Here is a 20000-nt window from a genome sequence, read left to right as displayed (position 1 = left end):
TAGGGCACCCGTCTATCGGGTATATGAAGAAAATGTTTCCTTCTTTGTTTTCGGGTTTGACAAATTTTGAGATTAAGTGTAAAACTTGTATTAAGGCCAAGAGCCATAGAACCTCGTATCCTGCTATTTTATATAATAATAATGAACCGTTTGATTTGGTACACTCGGATGTGTGGGGTCCATCTCTAATTAATTCGGGTATTGCTAGTAGATGGTTTGTTCTTTTTTCTGATGATAGCACTAGAATGACATGGTTGTATCTTTTGAAAACTAAAGATGAAGTAGCTAATTGTTTTCTAGATTTTTCAAGCTTAATCCAAAGACAATATGGAAGGAAAATTAAGATCCTTAGAAGTATTAATGGTGGTGAGTTTGTTAATAATTTTTTGGGAAATTTTTTCAAAAATAATGGTATTATACATGAAACTTCTTGTGTTGGGACTCCTCAACAGAACGGAGTTGCAGAAAGGAAAAATTGACATATTATGAAAATTGCCAGGTCACTGTTATTTGAAAATAATGTGCCCCAGATTTTTTGGGATTATGCCATATCTACTGCAGTTTATCTTATGAATGAATGTCATCCAGTACCCTAAATTTTCGAACACCTTTAGAAAAATTATCATCATATGTGAAAATACCCTCTGTATTAAATTTGGCACCAAAAATATTCGGGTGTGTAGCATATGTTCATGTTCCAAAAGGAAAAAGAACAAAATTAGAACCTTGTGCAATTAAGTGTATATTCCTAGGATATGGATCTAACCAGAAATGATATAAATGTTATCACCCGGAATCAAAAAAGGTATATGTAACAATGGATGTTACATTCTTGGAAGGTGAATCTTTTTTTCATAAACAACCACAAGAATTTCCTTTCCAGTGAGGCTCAAATGAGAAATTAAGTGCAAAGGAAATCTGGTGAGAAAATATTGTTTTCAATTACCAAAACGAATCAAACAACATAGCCAATCACGACTCTATGGTGGACCCTACACACACATAGCAGATGAGTCAGTTAGACCAAACCGAGTTAGCTCATCCAGTTCGGTTAGACCAAACCGGACTTGACAACCCAGTTCGGTTAGACCAAACCAGACTTGACAACCCAGTTCGGTCAGACCAAACCGAACCTAATAGCCCAGTCCGAGTGCAAAATCTGAATTTGTGGATAGAACTTCCTATGGGAAAAGAAATGATACAGTTCGATGAAGAATTACCATGCTCAGGATCTCCAGAGGATGCTCCCGAGGTAAGTTCTCTTAACACTGAACCCGAAATACAAAGAAGATGGCCAATAAGAGCCACACAATATGTACCACCAAAACGGTATATGGTAGATAGTGATAAAAAGGGTGAATATCCAATAACCAATTATACCAGCACTTCTAGTCTTCCTAACATGGTGAAAACCTTCACTGAAGAACTATCCAAAGTCCAAATACCAATAGTATTGAAAAAGCCGTGAAAGATCCTAAATGGGTTGAGGTAATGGAAATAGAAATGAAGGGCCTGGAACAAACACAAACCTGGAAACTGGTAGAACTACCAAATGGAAAAAAAAATGTAGGTTGTAGGTGGGTGTTTTCTGTTAAGTATGATGCTACAGGAAAAATTGAGAGGTATAAAGCAAGGCTAGTGGCCAAAAGATATACTCAGACATGGAATTGATTTTCAGGAAATTTTTTCCCCAGTTGCAAAACTAAACACTGTTTGAGTTTTGTTGTCTCTTGCAGCTATTCTTGACTGGCCATTACATCAGTTTGATGTAAAAAATGCCTTCTTGCATGGTAATCTGGAAGAAGAGATCTACATGGATATACCACCCGGATATCAGCCTCCTGACTCAAAGAATTTGGTGTGTAAACTGGAAAGATCGTTGTATGATTTAAAACAATCTCCGCGAGCATGGTTTGAAAGATTTTGCAAAGCAATGAAGAGCTACAATTACACCTAGAGCGATTCTGATCACACGTTATTCTACAAGCATAATCAAGGAAAAATCACAATTCTAATTATCTATGTGGATGACATGATAATTACTGGTGATGACATGGATGAGATAAAATGGTTAGAAGAAAGATTATCTAAAGAATTGGAGATGAAGAACTTAGAGGTAGTAATCAGAATTTTGAGATATCTCAAAAAGAATCCGAGAAAAGGGATACTATTCAGAAAGAATAGGCATTTGAAGATCTCGGGCTATACAGATGCAGATTGGGCAGAAAATATTAATGATCGTAAATCAACATCTGGTTACTTTACGTTTGTGGGAGGAAATCTTGTTACTTGAAGAAGCAAGAAGTAGAATGTAGTTTTCCTTATCAAGTGCAGAGGCAGCATTTAGAGGAATGTCCAAAGGTCTTTGCGAACTGTTGTGGCTAAGGAAACTCATGACTGAGTTAGGATATAAACCACAAGAAGAAATGTTTTTGTATTGTGACAACAAGTCTGCTATTGAAATTGCACATAACCTGGTACAACATGATCGCACGAAACATGTAGAAATCGACAGACATTTTATCAAACACAACTTGGAGCAGAAAATCATATCTTTTCCATTCGTGAGGTCAAAAGAACAGTTAGCAGACGTACTTACAAAGACAGTCTGTACGAGAATATTTGAGTAGTTAATTGGCAAGTTGGGCATGGTAGATATCTACCTACCAACTTGAGTGAGGGTGTTGAGACAAGTAATTATTCATACCTGTATCCAGGGCAGCAACAGATGAGGCTGCTGAGATTTATTTCCTTTTTTATTAGCTTGATTTATTTCCTGATTATGTATAGATTGAGATATTATAAAATAGAAAGAAAACAGAAAAAGCAAGTATATGATTATTTCCTTATAGGATAGGCGCAGGGGCTAATGCCTAAAATACATTGCTTGTATTCGGCTATATAGCTATGCAGAATTTGATGTAAGAATTATTAATTTTATATGAAATAGAGAATAGGGAGGGTTGGTGGGAGTGTGGTGTTCATCTTTGTTCTATTTATTTTTTTCGTACATTTTATAGCATATCCAATGGTCTGAAATGCAAATTAAAAGGGGCCTTATAATTTGCAAAGCATGGTAGCCTATCTCATATATATATATATATATAGAGAGAGAGAGAGAGAGAGAGAGAGAGTTGGGCCACGGTGCTTCGTGAAGTAAAGCGAGTGTTTTACTTCACACTCATATTTTGTGATTTTCAAGGTAAAAAACGTTGATCCGAACCGTTGAAGATCTCTATATTAAATTGTGCTTGGAGATCATATTTTATATTTTTCTGAAATTTTTTGCTATTTCTTTAGAATTTTTGAAAATTGCTATTTTTGATGGCCCAGAATTTTTAGAAAAACAGCTATTTTAAAAAATTCTAAAAAACACCAATATGGAGATCAACTAAAGTTATATTGTTTGGCCTCATAAATTAATTTTGTATCAGTATCGTGCAGCTTGAATGTTATTTAATTAATATTTCAGTAATATCTTGGGGAGTTATAAGTTCCAAGTTGATTGACCTAACGATACAAGTAGCTCATGTAGGTTTGTTCTTTAAATCAATGAAATTACTAAGTTGAAATAACAAAGTTAGATCTCGTTAGTCGTTAGTTTTAGTGGACAATCAAAACACCAATCATTTCCATCCGCTACGCTGAGATATTAATTACCTTTGGCCTTTGCACGAGAGACGATGCGTTGAAATATTTAAATCTTACAAAATGGACAGGAATCATGCATGGATGTTTCTCTGATTGAACCTTTCTTAAACAACCCCTATTAGTAGTTACTGATTGATGAGCCCTACATACAAACTTAAAAGTACCTACGGATCCCACCTCATATTGTAGTAACTCACTATAGGAAGGTTATAAGAGGAAAAAACAGAAGCAAACATAAATGTAAACCGGTGTGCATGGTATTCGAGGTCTGTTAACTCTGAACACAACTTGAAAAGAGTGAGAAAATTGAAGAAACTAATTAATGAACTTTATTGTGTTTCAATTAATGCATATCTAGACATTTGGATATTTAGAGGTGAAGAGGGCCAACAGCTAGTGCACCAACGAGACACAAAAGAGAGAGCGAGAGCAAGAGATCATGAAACGGAGTGGCAAATTGGTTCCAAGAATGAATAATTTTTATGTGAAGATGGATTCTTCCTTGATGCATTCAATGGTAAGTTACACTGTATCATTGGTATTTTTACTTTCATCCTTCAAAATTTTAGTTCTTCTTAGTGGTCGATCACTAACAAATTTTAGTTCTCCTTGCATGCATATAAAATCTCAGAATATTCCTCAGAAGTTCACAAAAATGTTCTTAGGATCCATGAGCGACAACATTGAACTGGAAGGGCCAAGCGGAAATACTTGGCATGTGAAAATGATGAGGTCCGACAACACATTTTCTCTGCAATCTGGTTGGAAAGAATTTGTTACCGCTAATAAAATCGATGAAAATGATTTTATAGTATTTACATACAAAGACAACTCCTCTTTTAAAGTAGTAATCTATGATCGGAGTGGATGCGAAAAAGTCGCTCCTTTTTTTGCAAAAAATATGAACACGGAGCCAGACAAGGAGTCAGAGGAATCTAATAACAGTTCGACACGAGTAATGGCTTCACCTCACCGAGAGGTTGAGAAAGAAATCATATCACTATCCTCTGGTAGCAATGACACTGATGAATCTTCTTATGAGATTTCAACTCATGCCGCTCAAGTGCACATGACTGAAGGAAGAGTTTGTGGTAAGAGGAAACAAACATGTATGTATATAGAAAGCAGCAAACACAGACTTCTACAGTTCTACTTTAATTATAATTTCCAAAATGCCCTGAAAAACACAGACTGCTAAGTAGCGGTGTTCTGGAAGTTTCTTAACAGCATCAGCAAGTTGAAATATTACATGAGCTAAATATGCTGCAGGATTCTGCAATTTGAATTCTTTAATCCCCCCCCCCCCCCCCCTTCCCCCCCAATTCTAAATGAAAAAACAAAATAAAATAACTAATGTAATTTAATCTCTTGTTGCAGATTTTGTAGACAAATCAACAGAGAGTGATAGTAACACAGGAAATGATAACAGAGCTATGAAAGCTTCCAGGCTATATGTTGTACCTGTCGGGACCCATCTGACACAAGCTCAAGAGGAGATTGCTAACAGGATGGCCCGAAAAGCTCAAAAGGATAGTCGCATGCTCGTCAAAATCTTGACTCAATCCGATACTCTTTCAAACAAGGATTGTAGACTGGTACGTAAGCATTTTTATTATTCTCGCCCTTACCAAAATTGCATTGATGGAAGCAAGACAAATTACATAATGGAAGTTTATAAATATCTACCACATATGCAATCAATCTTTCTATCTTATTGTACTATGTTACTACTATGTACCAGAGGTTACCAGTTGGTTTTGCATGCAAAGTTCTTAAAAGCGAGAAGAAGAAGATTACTCTGTTACCTTTCGATTTAGATAAGAGAAGCAAGACATGTACTGCAAACTACTACTTGAAGAATAATAGTTGCAAATGCATAGGTAAGGGTTGGCGTAAATTTGTATGCAGCAATGGACTGAAGCAAGGGGATCTTTGCCTTTTTGAACTAAGAAAGCATGAAAAAGGAGGAATTCTGACCATGGTAGTTCATTTCAATAGGGGGAGCAGCTAAAATATATTTATAGAGATTTCATTTTGTTCTCCAAGGACATAATTTGCAATTAAATTACTGCTTGCTACTACTCCTAAAAGTAGCAAATTAGGTGTTGTTTGCAAAGGCCTCCGTGCTATATATAGCTATATATATGCATCTATAATTCTAGCTCATGTGTTGTGTTGTACAAATGTGATGGTAAGGCATATGCTTTTGTGCGGTGTGAAAAGTAATTTGTTGGAATTCTCAACCATTTTTTTTTTTTTTGCAAACAAGGCATTGCATGACGTTCCCCTTCTCATACTCCATTACACTAAAGATTTCTATATAGAGAGCTAATCCTAATGAAAATAAACTCAAAGAGGGTATGTATGACCTGTGTACTGCCATCCTTCATTTCTTCCTTTTTCGCTAAATAATCGGCCAACTCATAGTGACCTCGATCTCCTTATGTGACTGCACACATATTTACTATTCTCCTTCAGCGCTTTCCAACATTCAAAAATATCAGTATAGGCCCTCCATTCTACATCTACTGGCGGAGATAAACTTGTAACTGCCTTTGCAAGATTCTCACAATATGTATATAACATGCACTCATTTTTACAAATTCTTTGAACACCCTGTAATGCCTTCCATAGAGCCATTGCCTCTGCATGTAGTGGTCCACTGACCTGAACCCTCGCCAAGTGGTAGCATAACATCTCAGGACCCTTGTTAATCACGTAAGCCACACATCCCAGCCATCCATTCTCATATGATCATCCAAATGGCACGACAACTCGAACTCTTCATGTTTTTGTCCCTGTATTTGAGTAATATTTTCTGAATTTAGGAAGCAAAGATTAAGGTTTCGGCAGATACAGCTGCTAGGTACTTTCTGATCTGATCCTCTGTTGGGTCTTTTGCTCCATAAGTCTTGTCATTTCTTACCCGCCAAAATGCCCATGCAATTGCACATAACTACTCCTACAGCTCATTAGTTGCTGTTTGAGAAATGCACGTTAGAGTCTCTTCAATAGGTTGATTAAATGCATGTGACCTGATGGGCAAAAGTGACCCAAACCAACATCTTCTATCAAATAAACATAAGAACATAGATCCTCCTGCTCTACACCACACACATAATTTAAAAATCACATTGACCAATATGCCCTTTGTTTTGAACTGGAGTATCCATTAAATTTGTAAGAGATTGAATTTAGATTGCGTTGAATCAGAAAAAAGAATTAATATCGTGCCTAATATTTCATTCCATCTACTAGTCTTCTTTCTTCTTTCAAGTGCGGCTCCTACTCTCACTCTCTCCTCCGATCTCTTATTTTTCTTCTTCTTATTTTTTGTTACCGCTCGTGTATACCTTGCTCTTTTTCGTCTATTGAAAAATAAACACAATTTGGGTGAAATTAAATTAGCTAAGATAAATTTCGGTTATCTAACTCTAATTTCTTTGGAACAATTTCGTGAAAACTTTCTTGAATTAGTCTTAATCAACAAATTTTAGTTGATGGTCCACATCTCCTTTAAGACTGATTTATGGATGCAGCTTACCTAGCCTGATTGATATGTGTCATTGCGTTCTGTAAGGAAAACAAAGACAAACAGATTTTATAAATTAATATATAGCAACTTTGGTCGTGATGAATGTTAAGCAGCTTATAAGAGGGTTTAAGCTTTGCTAGGCTGAACCTAATAAGTCAGCTTCAGTGGCCTTTATTTCTTAAAAAAATGGAATCAATGTACCACCAATTCCATGGGAACCATAAATATTAAATAGTCTATGCATGTGAACTTCCTAAATAACATAATATTGGATGTGATTCGCCAAAACATATGGAACAACAAAAAAGGTAGAAGTAACATTCCGGTAATTTTATTTATTTTCTGAAATTTATTAGGACTTATTTGTAAAATTAGAAAATTTAAAAGTCAATTGTATAAATATGCAAAACTTGAAAAAGAAAAATTCTCTAACCGTGGCATTCTAGCCACGTGCCCTTATGCATGTAATTTTTTTTTTACTACCGTTTAAAAAACACTATAAAATGATCAATTTCATTTCCTAAACGGATTAGGATGAACAAAAAAAGAAAAAACAAAGTAAAATGTGATAGATGAGAGAAAGAAATAGAGAAAATAAAAACAAATATTTTGATAAAAGAATATGATATTGATTCATGTCCGATTGGAATTCTAACTACGTCGGGTTGATTCTGAACAGTGGTTGCAGTTTGATTTGGATTCTGGATTGATCGCTATCAGGTAACTGGATATCTCTATAATCTGTGTTTTTGTCTTACTTGGTTGAATTGGATTTTGAATTGGGTTGTGGATTATGACACATATTTAATGGGATAGCGGGTCTGAGGTTTGAATTTGATTTGTGAAGTGATATAATCGTGTGTTTTTGAGAAATTGTGAAATGATATGATTGGGTGAAATGAAATGATACAGATATTGTGTGACTTGTATTATTGATAACTCAGACCCAAGTGCTAGCACCGGTTAAATATATAGATATAAGTTGATTTAAAATTGTGTGGATTAATCCAGTCTGTTTGAATAAGCCAATTATAGAGAAACACATCGTTAAATTACCGGTTACTAAACTTTGTAGCTAACTCCGTATTGTTTTTGTTTGCTATTTTTTTTCAACATAGGTCGACAAGACGATGGATGGATGCATGGGTGCCTCTCTTGTCGCAATTCCCGACTAGCGGCGGGATCGTGACAATTTTGGCAGAAGCTTGTTTGTACCAAAAAATAGTAAAACTGTTTATAAAATAATAATATGTTAAAAAATTATAATGAAACAAAATATTACATACAAATAATTTATTTATATAATATAATACAATTTATTATGTGGGGTTAGTCCAAACCCATGTAGCATTTAAATATTATAGATACATGTTCTAGATACAAAAAACAACTAGTGCCATGGTAAATCTCCTTGTTTTCATCCAACACATCCATGGTTCTACTCACGCTGGGAACAATTTTTGTAGGACGAAACAATTTGTATTTACCGGAATAAGACTTTTTCAGCCGAAGTTTGATTGGAATAGAGACAAGTTTGGGCCGAAATCCAATGAGAAAATTACCTACCATGTAACTCGGCCCGATTTCCGGTCAGAAACGACCGATTTTTCCTTCTATGGTTTCCATAAGTGGTATCCTTGAACAAATGCATCAAATGTTGAAGGTCCAAGAGGAATTAATTGGCATGTGAAAATGATCAGGTCTAACAACACATTCGCTCTGCGCTGGAAAGAATTTGTAACCACTAATGAAATTGATGAAAATATTGATATTCTAGTATTATTTACATACAACGGTAATTCCTCTTTTAAAGTGATTTACGTTATGGGAGCAAATTCGAAAAAGCTGCTCCTTTCTTTGCAGAATCAGAGTCAAAGGACAGTTCGATACAAGTAATTGATGCACCTTATCACGAGGTTAAAAAAGATATCATATCTTTATCATCTGGTAGTAGTGACACTGATCAATCTTTTCGTAAGAACGATTTTATCACATACCGCTCGAGCATGCAGGACTGGAGAAAGGTTTCGTTGTAAGAGGAAACAAAGAGGTAGGTATATCAAGCATTTTGCCCCCAAATCCGTAATAGAAAAATAAATTGACATGGTCCATTTAATTTCCTGTGGCAGATTTTGTTCAAGAATCAAGAATCAAGCGAGAGTAATAGTGAAACTGACCAAGGAGAGCAGGAAATTGAAATTGTGAGAAAAAGTAAGACATGGAAGAATTACATCGTACCCATGAGGCCCCATCTGACAAAAGTTCAACAAGAGAATGCTAACAGAATGACTCGAAAAGCTCAAAAGGGTAGTCACTTGTTTGTTAAAATCAAGACTCCAAATTTTTTTCATACATGCATTGTGTACCGGTACATAAGCATTTCTTCCATTTTTACTATTACTAAAAATTGCAATGATGGAAACAAGCCAAATTACATAGTGAATGCTGTTAATATGAAGTACATATGCAATCAATCTTACTATCTTTTTGTACTATGTAACTATGTACCAAAATTTACCAAGCGGCTTTGCGTGCAAAATTCTTCAAAGGAATAAGAAGAAGATTACATTGTTACCTGCCGATTTAGATAAGGGAAGCAATAAATGTACTGCAAATTATTACAAGCATAAAAATGCCAGATGCATAAGTGAAAAAAAGAAGGTATGTTGCGTCAATCGATAAACCTAATACTTTCAGCCCTATATGTGATTCTGAAAAAGAAAAGCAAATAGGCAGCAGACATATTAATTATGATTATAACAACTAAAAATGCAAAATAAAATTGTGATTTTCTACAAACTGTTTGCCAGAAGCTAATAGATGGGACCAAACGGCATATATAGTATGGAAACTTTGATGTCAAACGGAACATCTAAAATTTTAAAATCAAGATCAAGGCAAGAAGCCGGACTCCATATATCTAACAAATAGGATATGCCAAGGGTCAAAGTCAAAATGTGGTAGATATTCTTCAATTTGAGTTAGATGGTATTTACAAACATTGTAACTCCAATAATCATGAATCAAAGTGAAAATTCTCATCAAATTTATTAGAAGAAAGTTCAACTTATTAAGTCACCTTGACAGAATGATCTTTTAGTTTTGAGGTCAAATTCACAGCGGTTGCACCGTTTGGTCTCACACATGCTGCAGTTGATCAACTCATCGTGCCAAGAAAGTGCAACGATTGGTCTTGCAGCAAAGTCTCTAATCACTTGTTGGAATTCGGAAGATGATAATGGATTGTACCCCCAATCTCGATGTGATATTCTGGGTCCGGTAAATAAGGTACTGTTTGTAATCTTGGTGCAGGTGGAAGGAATAGGATAATTGTAGGTACTAGCCCAGGCCACATACATAAAGCGTCCTTTAGACCTGAGGCACGATATAGGACCAGCTAAATACTCATCTTCTGAGAAAGAGTTGAGCATGTCTGGGCAGTCGAACCAACTGAGATCTACCGAAAAAGGACTAACAAAGAGAGAGCCGGTTACATTGGGCACGGCAATTTGAGTCCATGAACAATTAAGGGTCCAAGAGTATCTTGTTATCTCCAGAATAGACGTTTCGTAGTCTATTGAGGTCACGTTGTAGTCACCAGAATAGGGGAGGTTTAAGACCGTGTTGCCGCCTGAGCAAGAAAGGACGAGGGTGTCATAGCCACAATGCGGTGCATGGGTGTCCAGCCGGAATGGGAACCTGACTATGGGTCCCTCCTGGCTGCATCTTAACGGAGTACAATCTTTCGAGTCAGTTTGTTTTCCAAGCACCAGAATTGTATGAGTGTAATAGAATATTAAGAGTGCGGTTGCAATAATATTTGTGATTGGAGCCATGTGAGGGGCAAAAAAAACTAGAGAAAAATGGGAAACGACAGAGAGAGAATTGAGGGTGAGATGAGGTAGTATACTGTGTTAGTTCAATAATAGTAGTTTTATTTACGTACTATTTTAACTGGCTTGGAATTTTCTTTTTCCGAAAATTTTACTTTTGGCCGTTAATCTTCACTCTAAAGAAAATACTTTATGACAATCATCACTGCCAAAAAAGAATTTGTTTTTGTTTTTTAAAACCTTCGTAGAAACTGCATGTGAAGTAGTGAGGGGAATCAAACTCTCGACTTTTGAGTAACCACCGTTCGTAGAACTTTTTTTCTAGCGAACTGTGCTACTTCCCTTTCTGCCAAACAAGTATCTAACATTAAACAAAATTGTCCAAAATTCTTCACTTCGTATAACATCATTATTAGTTGGAAATTATTAAAAGATATTCTATATTTTTATAAAGAGCTCTGTATTTCTTATATGCCATATTCCTATAATTTTGCTGGACATATATTCCTTAACTTGAATGCCACTTCTTTATTATTTTTTTTAAAGGATGCGTTACGTCCGTAGTGCGCCCCACCATCTCAGCAAGTCCGCATCGTTTGTATTAACTCAAAAGAGCATCTTTTGAGTTAATGCATCTCAGTCGTCTGATTGTAAACAGACTCCATCCGGCTCCCACCTATAACATACGGGGTCTTCAATATTAGATCGGTTCTAATTGGCACGAATTTTAAAGCTAATCGGACGGTCCAGATACATTAACTGAAATGATTCATTTTTAAGTTAACGCAGAGGATACGAATTCCATCTCAGCTGAGCCACTTGTGGATCGATCTAAGTAGTAAGGAGCGACAAGTCAATTTTGATACTGATAGATGTACATGGTGGGGCCTACTAAGGAGTAACAAGTCAATTTTGATGCTGAAAGATGTATATGGATGGGCCCACTAAGAAGTGACAAGTCAATTTTGATGTTGTGGGATGCTGCAAATTGATTGGTCACTCCTTAGTGGGCTGCACCGTGAACACATATCCACCACTTATCTCATTCTTACCCATAACTTGCATCTCCAACACGCACTCAGTCTTAACGACTAGACTCTTCTGATAGAGAAATACGAAGACTTATCGGTCTTTAGAAATCATTTCTCTATCAAATTTCTATTCTAAATTTCAGAAAAAAGTTTGAAAATCAACAATCTATGTTTTCTTTAGAAGAAGCCTCACGTTAAGTGTGATGTGATAATGATATCTCTTGGTAAGAAATTTCTCCTCAGTCGTTTCATTTTAAGCTTGTTTCAGTTGTCTATTTGGTTTTTCCTATATAGGGTCTGTTTTTGACACTTATAGCCAACTCCATATATCCTATTTCTCTCTCTCACTCACACACACTGACAAACAAAAACACACACACATACAATTGTAGTTTATGGGTGACGGTTTAAAATCAAATAAGTGGAAAAATATGCATATATGAAGTTGGCTATAAGTGGCAAAAACAGACCCTGAATAATAACAAAAACCAGACAGATAATTGAAAAACAAGCTTAAACTGCAAGGACTAATGGCAAATTTTTTATTTTTTTTTACCAAGAGATGTGTTTATCACATCACAATTAATGTGAGATTTCTTCTAAAGAAAACATACACTAGTTATTCTGGAAATTTTTTCCATCTTGACAGGAATGGTAGCCAGGACTTCTTTTGATCCAGAAATTGTGAAAAAAAGCATTAACATTTAATTTGCAAATTTATCCATCTCAATGTATTTTTGCAAACTCTTGATGTGGATGAAGCTGCTCTTAGTAAAACAAGTCACAGGGATATCTCCAGCATTCCTTCCCTCTTGGCTGTGTTTAGCACTCAAAACCTTGGTTCCAGAGAACTAGTCTTTGGTGTAGTGAGAAAGACACATGTTCTCTATGTGAGAGGTCATGAATTCGAAATCCGGATGGGGGAAAACATTTGTTATAATAACAAAAGTATTAAATAGTTGAGTGGCTTAACCTCCAACCTTTACTCAAAAAAATAAGAAAAAAAACCTTGGTTCCAGCGCTCTAACAAATTGTCTATAATGGGTAACAAAGTCAAAATCTTGTAATATTTTTGTATGTGCATAGAGAAAATAATATGGATCAAATCTAATTGTTTTCTTTTGATATTTTAGTGGTACATGTGCAGTTATTAACTTGTAAAAAATGTAGGCAACAAAAAATGGAGGTTGTTTCAACCCTCGTATATCTAATAGTACTCTGTTGAGAGAGATGCTATATATGAATCAGAAATACAATTCATTTTTTGAGCCTCTTCTCTATTCAAGCGAGCACAAAAAATGGAGGTGCTAAAATTGCACAAAAATTCAGCACGGTGTAGAAAAAAAATAAAAAGCATCTCCTCTTGGGCTTCTTTAATTTCTATTGAAGCAAGCACTTTCATCCGATACATTTGTACATAAGAAATTTCCTATATATTCGTTTTGGGCTTCTTTTTTGTTGCAAATATATAGATGGAAATATATCCAAAGAGCTTACATGTTTGGAAATTATTCAAAACAGGCCTGCCCTATTTTGTTCTCGGGTCTAAGGCCAGGCCCAGCCTGTGAGAAGTGCTTAATTTGGCAATCTCCAGATTGTAGAGAAACTGGAATCATGCATCCTTTTCTTATTTTGTGACAGGCACCGGCCCAACATATCCTTTTCTTAATTTGGAAAAATTTTCCTCTGTTGAAACTTACTAATTTTCACCGTGAAAGGGGTGAGTAAAATAGATGACTTGGTAAATATGTGAATACAACTATACAAGTGCTAACCTTGTAATTGCGTCATATGTTTCCGGATGCAAAGTTTACGTATTCCTCGTGTCTTTGTTCTATTTTCTGCACTTTTAGGTATTTTAGTTAATGTTTCTATGCAGGTACAATTTTAGATAAATAGATGAAGTACTTCTGTGTTGAATTTAATATGCGACTAATATAATTAAATAATAAATAGTACAAGAATTGATCAAACAAAATGTTAGAATTTGATGGGTCAATGCACAATAATTATTTTTTGGAGTTTGATATGTACGATTATTTATCTAACCATTGCTTAGTATGAATATATATATTTAACAGAATTTGATATTATTGTTACATATTTAAAAAAAAAAACAAATTGTGCAGACAAAAAAAAATCATCTTAAAGTATTTTTGGAATATGCCTTTATTCTTAAAGTATTTTTGGAAAATCTGAGCCGTCCATTCTTTAATGAGCATCTCACCCATCATTATCTTGTATGATAGTCCTCATAAAACCCTAAAAATTTAGGGTTTTGATATAGAGATCAAATTACGGCGGTTTCTATATTAAGGCCATGTTTCAGAACATTCTGTATAATGAAAAGAGAGAAGAAGGGAAGGAGACACCGTAAAATTCCCCTCATTTACAGATGGAGGCAACAAAAACTCACTGAATTTATATGACAAGCTCACTTCCTTTCTCTTCTTCCTCTCAATTTTGTCCGATCACGACGCAAATAAACCTACTCATCAAGTCTGATCACGCCTCCGCTATGCTTCTCTCCCCTTAATTCCTTTAATAAAACCATTCTGAAGGACACTCTAAAACAACAACCCTCCTGAGCTTCTCACCACTCCCCTCCAACACATACACATAACAGAAGGGCACACAAACACCAACACATACATCCAAGCAATCTAGAGAATACGAAATTCATTAGATCATATAAGCATTGGAAGCTGTGATTCTGTTGGTATCGGCCACTGTTTTATCAGTAAGTTCTTATATTTTTTTATTAACATAACACAATTTTTTTTCTCCTATTTTGTCAATGTTACGTATCATTTGTTGATCGATGCACAAGGTTACTTTTTGTTATTAAATCTATACTTTTATTATTGTTAGGAAATTGAACCCCTATATTTAAATTTTATTCAATAAGAAATAAATGACAAAAGTTCTGAAATTGTTGAAACTAAATAAGTAAAAAGTAAATTAAAAGAAAACTTACTCAAGAGCTATGAAATCAGATGAAAATTTACAAAAAACAAAGAAAAAGTAAATGGCATGAAGAGAAAATTTTCCAAATTAATTTAAAAGCAATCTTTATTAGGGAGTAAAGTCATGGATTTGTTTGTAATTTTGTATTGCCTTCTGAACAATCTGCTACAGCTCTCTCCAATTTAAAATCTCTATATTTTTTCACAGAAAGAGAGTAAATAAATAATAAAAATCTTTGTGAATTTTAATTCTAGAACGAAGTCCTCTCAATATTTCTTCCTTATTATTAGTTTCTATTATTTCATTTGCATCGATATCTGTATATATCCTCATTTTCAGAAAAAAAAAAGAGAGTATCATAGTAGAAAATATAAAGTTTTCCATTCGGACTTTGATAAATGATAAATAGTAAAAGATAAGTTCCACTATTATATAAAAAAAAATGCCACCTAACATTGGCAATTAAATTCATGCCATCTACATATATGGTGATGTTATGGTATTAGTTATTTCCAATTGATTGTCATACAATCTGTCATTGGAAAGAAGATAAAGAATTTACCTTGAAAAACAAATCTTAATTAGGGATAAAATACTATTATATATTTCCATAAAGAAATCATCCACTCTGATTTCAATATGCACCAATAATCTTGACTTTTTTTGCACAAATTTATTTTTATGCGTACGTAATATAATAATATATCTTATTTTTTTTAGAATTTGGATTTACAATTCATCACCACATCAGAGGTGGAGGAAAAACCGCTGGCTTGAAGGACAAGGTTAAATTCGTTTTTATATTTATGTTATCCCTATATTAGTTTATGCTGATTTATGTTTCAATTATCACTATGTCTGAATTTTGATTTTTTATAGTTAATTTTAAGGTTTGATATAAGTGCCAATGTAATAATTTTGGGTTCTGATTTTCAATGTAGTAAAAATTAATTATGTCGGTTATTATGTGTTTTATTAGAAACAATGTGCAGGCATTTAGTGTTATATTATTTTATTCTTCCAGATTGAAGATCGTATCATGGTACAAAGGACATATTAGTATTAGTATTAGTATTATTATTGACAAAAAATACCATGACTAACATATCTATCTTTTTTTTTTTTAATTTCAGTATTATATCGAGCCAGGTATTCGCAAGTAGAGGTGCTCCGCCACCTTGGGTTGTTAGATGATCGTCCTAAGCTAAATGAGAAAAACAATTCTCCGAAAGCAAAGGTGAGTTATAGAAATTTACAAATATAATTTTCGTTGCAAAAGATACTTTAGTGTACTGGATAAGAAAGATAGGTATCAAACTTGAACATACAAAAACTGAAAAAATGATTTGCTAAAGAAGGAAACATGTGAATTGACAAACAATTAACAATGGATGAAATGTGTCAATTACTTAGCTCTAGGGCTCATAAACTGAGTATTTAGTACTAATTCCACTATTTTAAGGTGGATATATGATTACATATTGGGTTTACATATGGGGTTTACATATTTGTACTAACTTGAATATTATTTTTCTATGTAATATAGGATGAGGTACCAATGGAAGAGCCTAAAGACGTTGTAAAATAATTACTCATATTATCATAAATCTAATTCTAGAAATTTCAGAGAAGCTTTCTGGAATTATTCATTTAGAGTTAACTAATATTATGTAAGATATTAGAAAGTCAATATTATCTTCTAGTTCTCTTCCAGTAACTCCCTTTACAGATTGCTTCCATATATAATCTTGACATGATACCCTAATTTTTATTTCAGTTTATTTAATTTATTTTTGTATAGACTCTTATTTTGCTGAGCAACCTACGGACACATTAACACAGAACTATCATGCTTAATTAAGAACCACTATTTCATGTTACAAAAAAAAAAATCAAACATAATGATTCTAATACTACTCAAGAAATTGTTGGAATTCGTAAAGTTAATTTGTTTGTGGAGATATTTGAAAAAAAATGTAAAAAGTAAAGAAAATGAGTGAAATCAATATTTGAAAAGCAAATGCAAAAATGCAAAAAAAATTAAAAAAATGGAGGCGTATAAAGGATAGCTAAAATGGAGAGGAGCGAAGGGAGAATTAGAAAAAAAAAGGTCTGAAAATGGATGCATCCATTAACACATCCGAAATGCAGAACAAAAAGAAGAAATAGATAGCTCGGCCAGGCCTACTAAAAATTAGGGGGTTTTGGACAAAATAAAAATAAAAAAACAAAAAACGAGGGAAAAATGTAGGGCTGGAAACGGATTGGATATTATCTGACCGATTCCAGATCCGTATTCAAAAATTAGATACAAATATCTGATATTTGTATGGTACGGATATGGTTTTGAATTTTAATTATCCGTATTTGAATAATATATATATACACCATATAGTTTAATATATATTATGAAAATATTTGTATATATCTACAAGTATCCGATATTCAATATGTATGTATCCTTCTAATATCTTATCAGTATTCGAAAAAAGAAAACATACACGGATATCCTTGAGCTCGGAATCGTTTTCACCCCTAGAAAAAGGACTGCTTGAGCTCGGAATATTCTGATCGAACGGTCTTGATCTAAACTGAAATATTTTGTTACCTGAGAGGATATGGACTCCAATGAGAAAGGTCATGAAGGAAATAATAAAAGGGGCACTCGGTTGAAAAATGAGAAAAAAATAAAACAATTGGGGGGAAAGAGAAAATAAACAGGCTGTGGTAGAGCTTGAAGGTCCCTTCAAGTAAATGATAAGATTTATAGTTCCCGTGATTTGGAACAGGTCACTTACATAATTCATTTTTCATTTAAAAAAAACGGATAGGTTTACACAAACATCCAAAACTTATTAGTTAAAATTAGATATTAAAACCAAGGTTCAATAAAACAAAAGAATTTGTCGTATAAAGTTTAGTGATCTCATTTATAGTGTAAAATAATTTCGGGTAAGGCTAAGGTGCTATGGGTTGCATAGAAGGCTACGGTGTTACGGCTCAATATTCAAGTTTTCAAAATCCAAACGGTCGATCCGAACCGTTCATCTTGTTCTCTATATTAATATGTGTTTGGAGACCAAATTTTACATTTTTTGAAAAAAATTTACTATTTTTTTAGATAAGTAAAAAATCAGTTGATCTAAAAAATTATGCACCGTATCAGGAACTTGCAAAAATAAAATAAGTGGATAAAACGACATTGATTTTCCAACTTATTGATTCATATTAAACCAAAATTAATAAATGATAAGTTTTAGTGTGTAGAAAAATTAATATAGATTATCCATAATAAATTTATTTTGACATATTAATTTTTGAATTTTGTTATGAAAAAATTATATAATAGAGACATGCAAAAAAAAAAAGGGAAAATTGTTTTTATGCCACTCCAAAACATGAAAATTAGAAAATTGCCACCCAAAAACATGAAATTAGAAAATTGCCACTCTAAAGTCATCAAATTTATCAAATTGCCACAATTATACATTTAATCTACAAATTTAATTAAAATTAATCTGTAAATACAATAAATTTACATGTGGACTAAAATACCCTTGAATTCATCTCTGATATTTCTATTTCGAATCGAATTCATATCACGCCTAAGATTTTAAGGCGGAGGCCTGGTTCTATTTGGAATCGAATTCATATCACCTCCAATTGCTATACAGTAGTGCCTCACCTCACGGGAACCCTAAACTCCATTCCTCCTCCTACGCCAAAACCAAAAACCGAAATAAATCTTCTCTCTAAAACCAAAAGCTGAAACCTCACTAGCTGAACCTGGAAATTTGGTGCATATATGGCGCTAGATGCAGCTGGGACTTGAATTTCTGTCAAAGTTCAATTTGCATTTGCATTTGCATTTACAGTGCATATATTTCTGTCAAAGTTCAATTTGGTGCATATATGTTGCAACTTGAATTTCCAGTGCATATATTTCTGTCAAAGTTCAATTTGGTGCATATATTTCTAGAATACTTTTAAAAATCATATATCTAGTTATTATTCTTTTCTAGAACCGTAAGTTCTGCAGGGAATTAGTGGTATCAAGCAACCAATTAGTGGTATCAGGAAAAAACTATGATAAAGTGAATTGGAAATTTATGGAAGAAGTATTGTTAAGTAAAAAATTTCAACCACCAATGGGTTAATTATTGGATATCATTGTTACTTAGAAGTGCTAATACTTGTATAAATGTTAATGGCCAATTAATCCATTATACCAATAAATTAATTATTTAGTTTAGGAATTCTTTTAACCTGTTCCATAAAAAGCTGTTAAATTGTTAAAACATTTTATTGTGATCACCCTGGTTAATAAAAATAATAATGGAAAATAAGCAAAAACTATAGCAGGAATTTACCACCCATGGCAAACTAAGCCACTGGTCTTATCTCAGACCTTCTCATATCAATAATAAAAGTAGCATACAACATTAATTTTTTAAGATTAAAATTTCCCTTGCAAAGACGGTACGTAAATTAAATTAAGGGCACCAACAATGCAAGCCTCTGATAGAACAAGTAGAGGAAGGGGGATGCACGTCACGTTTGATACCCAAACAAAACAAAGCTGATGCTTCCTTGTATTCACTCTTCCATCCCTCTCTCAGCTCCAACGAATCTCTGTACCATTGCCTGAAATCAATCAAATGACACCATCAATCATATCCAGATGTATAATCTAATCTAGCTGCCCTGTCCAAATGCAAGGAAACATTTTCTGGTAAAAAATTATAAATAAATTATGTTACTTGGATACATATAGCCTTTATGTACCAGTAAAACTGTCAATGGTACGAGGCACCAACAACTAACCAGTATCCTATTTGAATTCATTTTCATTTCCCAAAATCATCCAATTAATTAATTAATTAAATTGAGGAAGGGAGTAGTTACTTGCAAACGAGGGAACAAGTGAGGAGGTCAACGCTGTCCAGCTGGGAGAACACCTGGCAAATTACGTCAGTAGGAGGC

At 33.9% G+C, this 20000-nt stretch overlaps 1 protein-coding gene and 1 long non-coding RNA gene across 2 annotated transcripts in view; one reads left to right on the top strand and one right to left on the bottom strand.

The window, feature by feature from the left end:
- Positions 1 to 4073: 4073 nt before the first annotated feature.
- LOC144549116 (B3 domain-containing protein Os03g0620400-like) lies at positions 4074 to 5695 on the top strand. Its single transcript, XM_078297862.1, has 4 exons — positions 4074 to 4168; positions 4283 to 4760; positions 5029 to 5246; positions 5393 to 5695. Exons 1-4 carry the CDS (start codon positions 4091 to 4093, stop codon positions 5660 to 5662), a joined length of 1044 nt encoding a protein of 347 aa, XP_078153988.1. The 5' UTR covers positions 4074 to 4090; the 3' UTR covers positions 5663 to 5695.
- A 3806-nt stretch (positions 5696 to 9501) lies between these two features.
- Positions 9502 to 20000, bottom strand: part of LOC144549200 (uncharacterized) — a 44263-nt gene continuing 33764 nt past the window's right edge. The window contains exon 2 of the long non-coding RNA XR_013509621.1: positions 9502 to 9870. This is a non-coding gene — a long non-coding RNA (uncharacterized LOC144549200). The remainder of the gene's footprint in view (positions 9871 to 20000) is intronic.

Source organism: Carex rostrata, chromosome 34 (assembly GCF_964058835.1).
Source record: "Carex rostrata chromosome 34, lpCarRost1.2, whole genome shotgun sequence".
NCBI lineage: Eukaryota > Viridiplantae > Streptophyta > Magnoliopsida > Poales > Cyperaceae > Carex > Carex rostrata.
This window is presented reverse-complemented; position numbering and strand designations above follow the sequence as displayed.

Excerpts from the sequence above, each read along its gene's own strand:
- LOC144549116 (XM_078297862.1), top strand. The coding sequence starts at position 4,091 with ATGAAACGGAGTGGCAAATTGGTTCCAAGAATGAATAATTTTTATGTG. Across the intron at positions 4,169-4,282 it reads CTTCCTTGATGCATTCAATG|AATATTCCTCAGAAGTTCAC; the intron begins GTAAGTTACACT and ends ATAAAATCTCAG. Across the intron at positions 5,247-5,392 it reads CAAACAAGGATTGTAGACTG|AGGTTACCAGTTGGTTTTGC; the intron begins GTACGTAAGCAT and ends ACTATGTACCAG.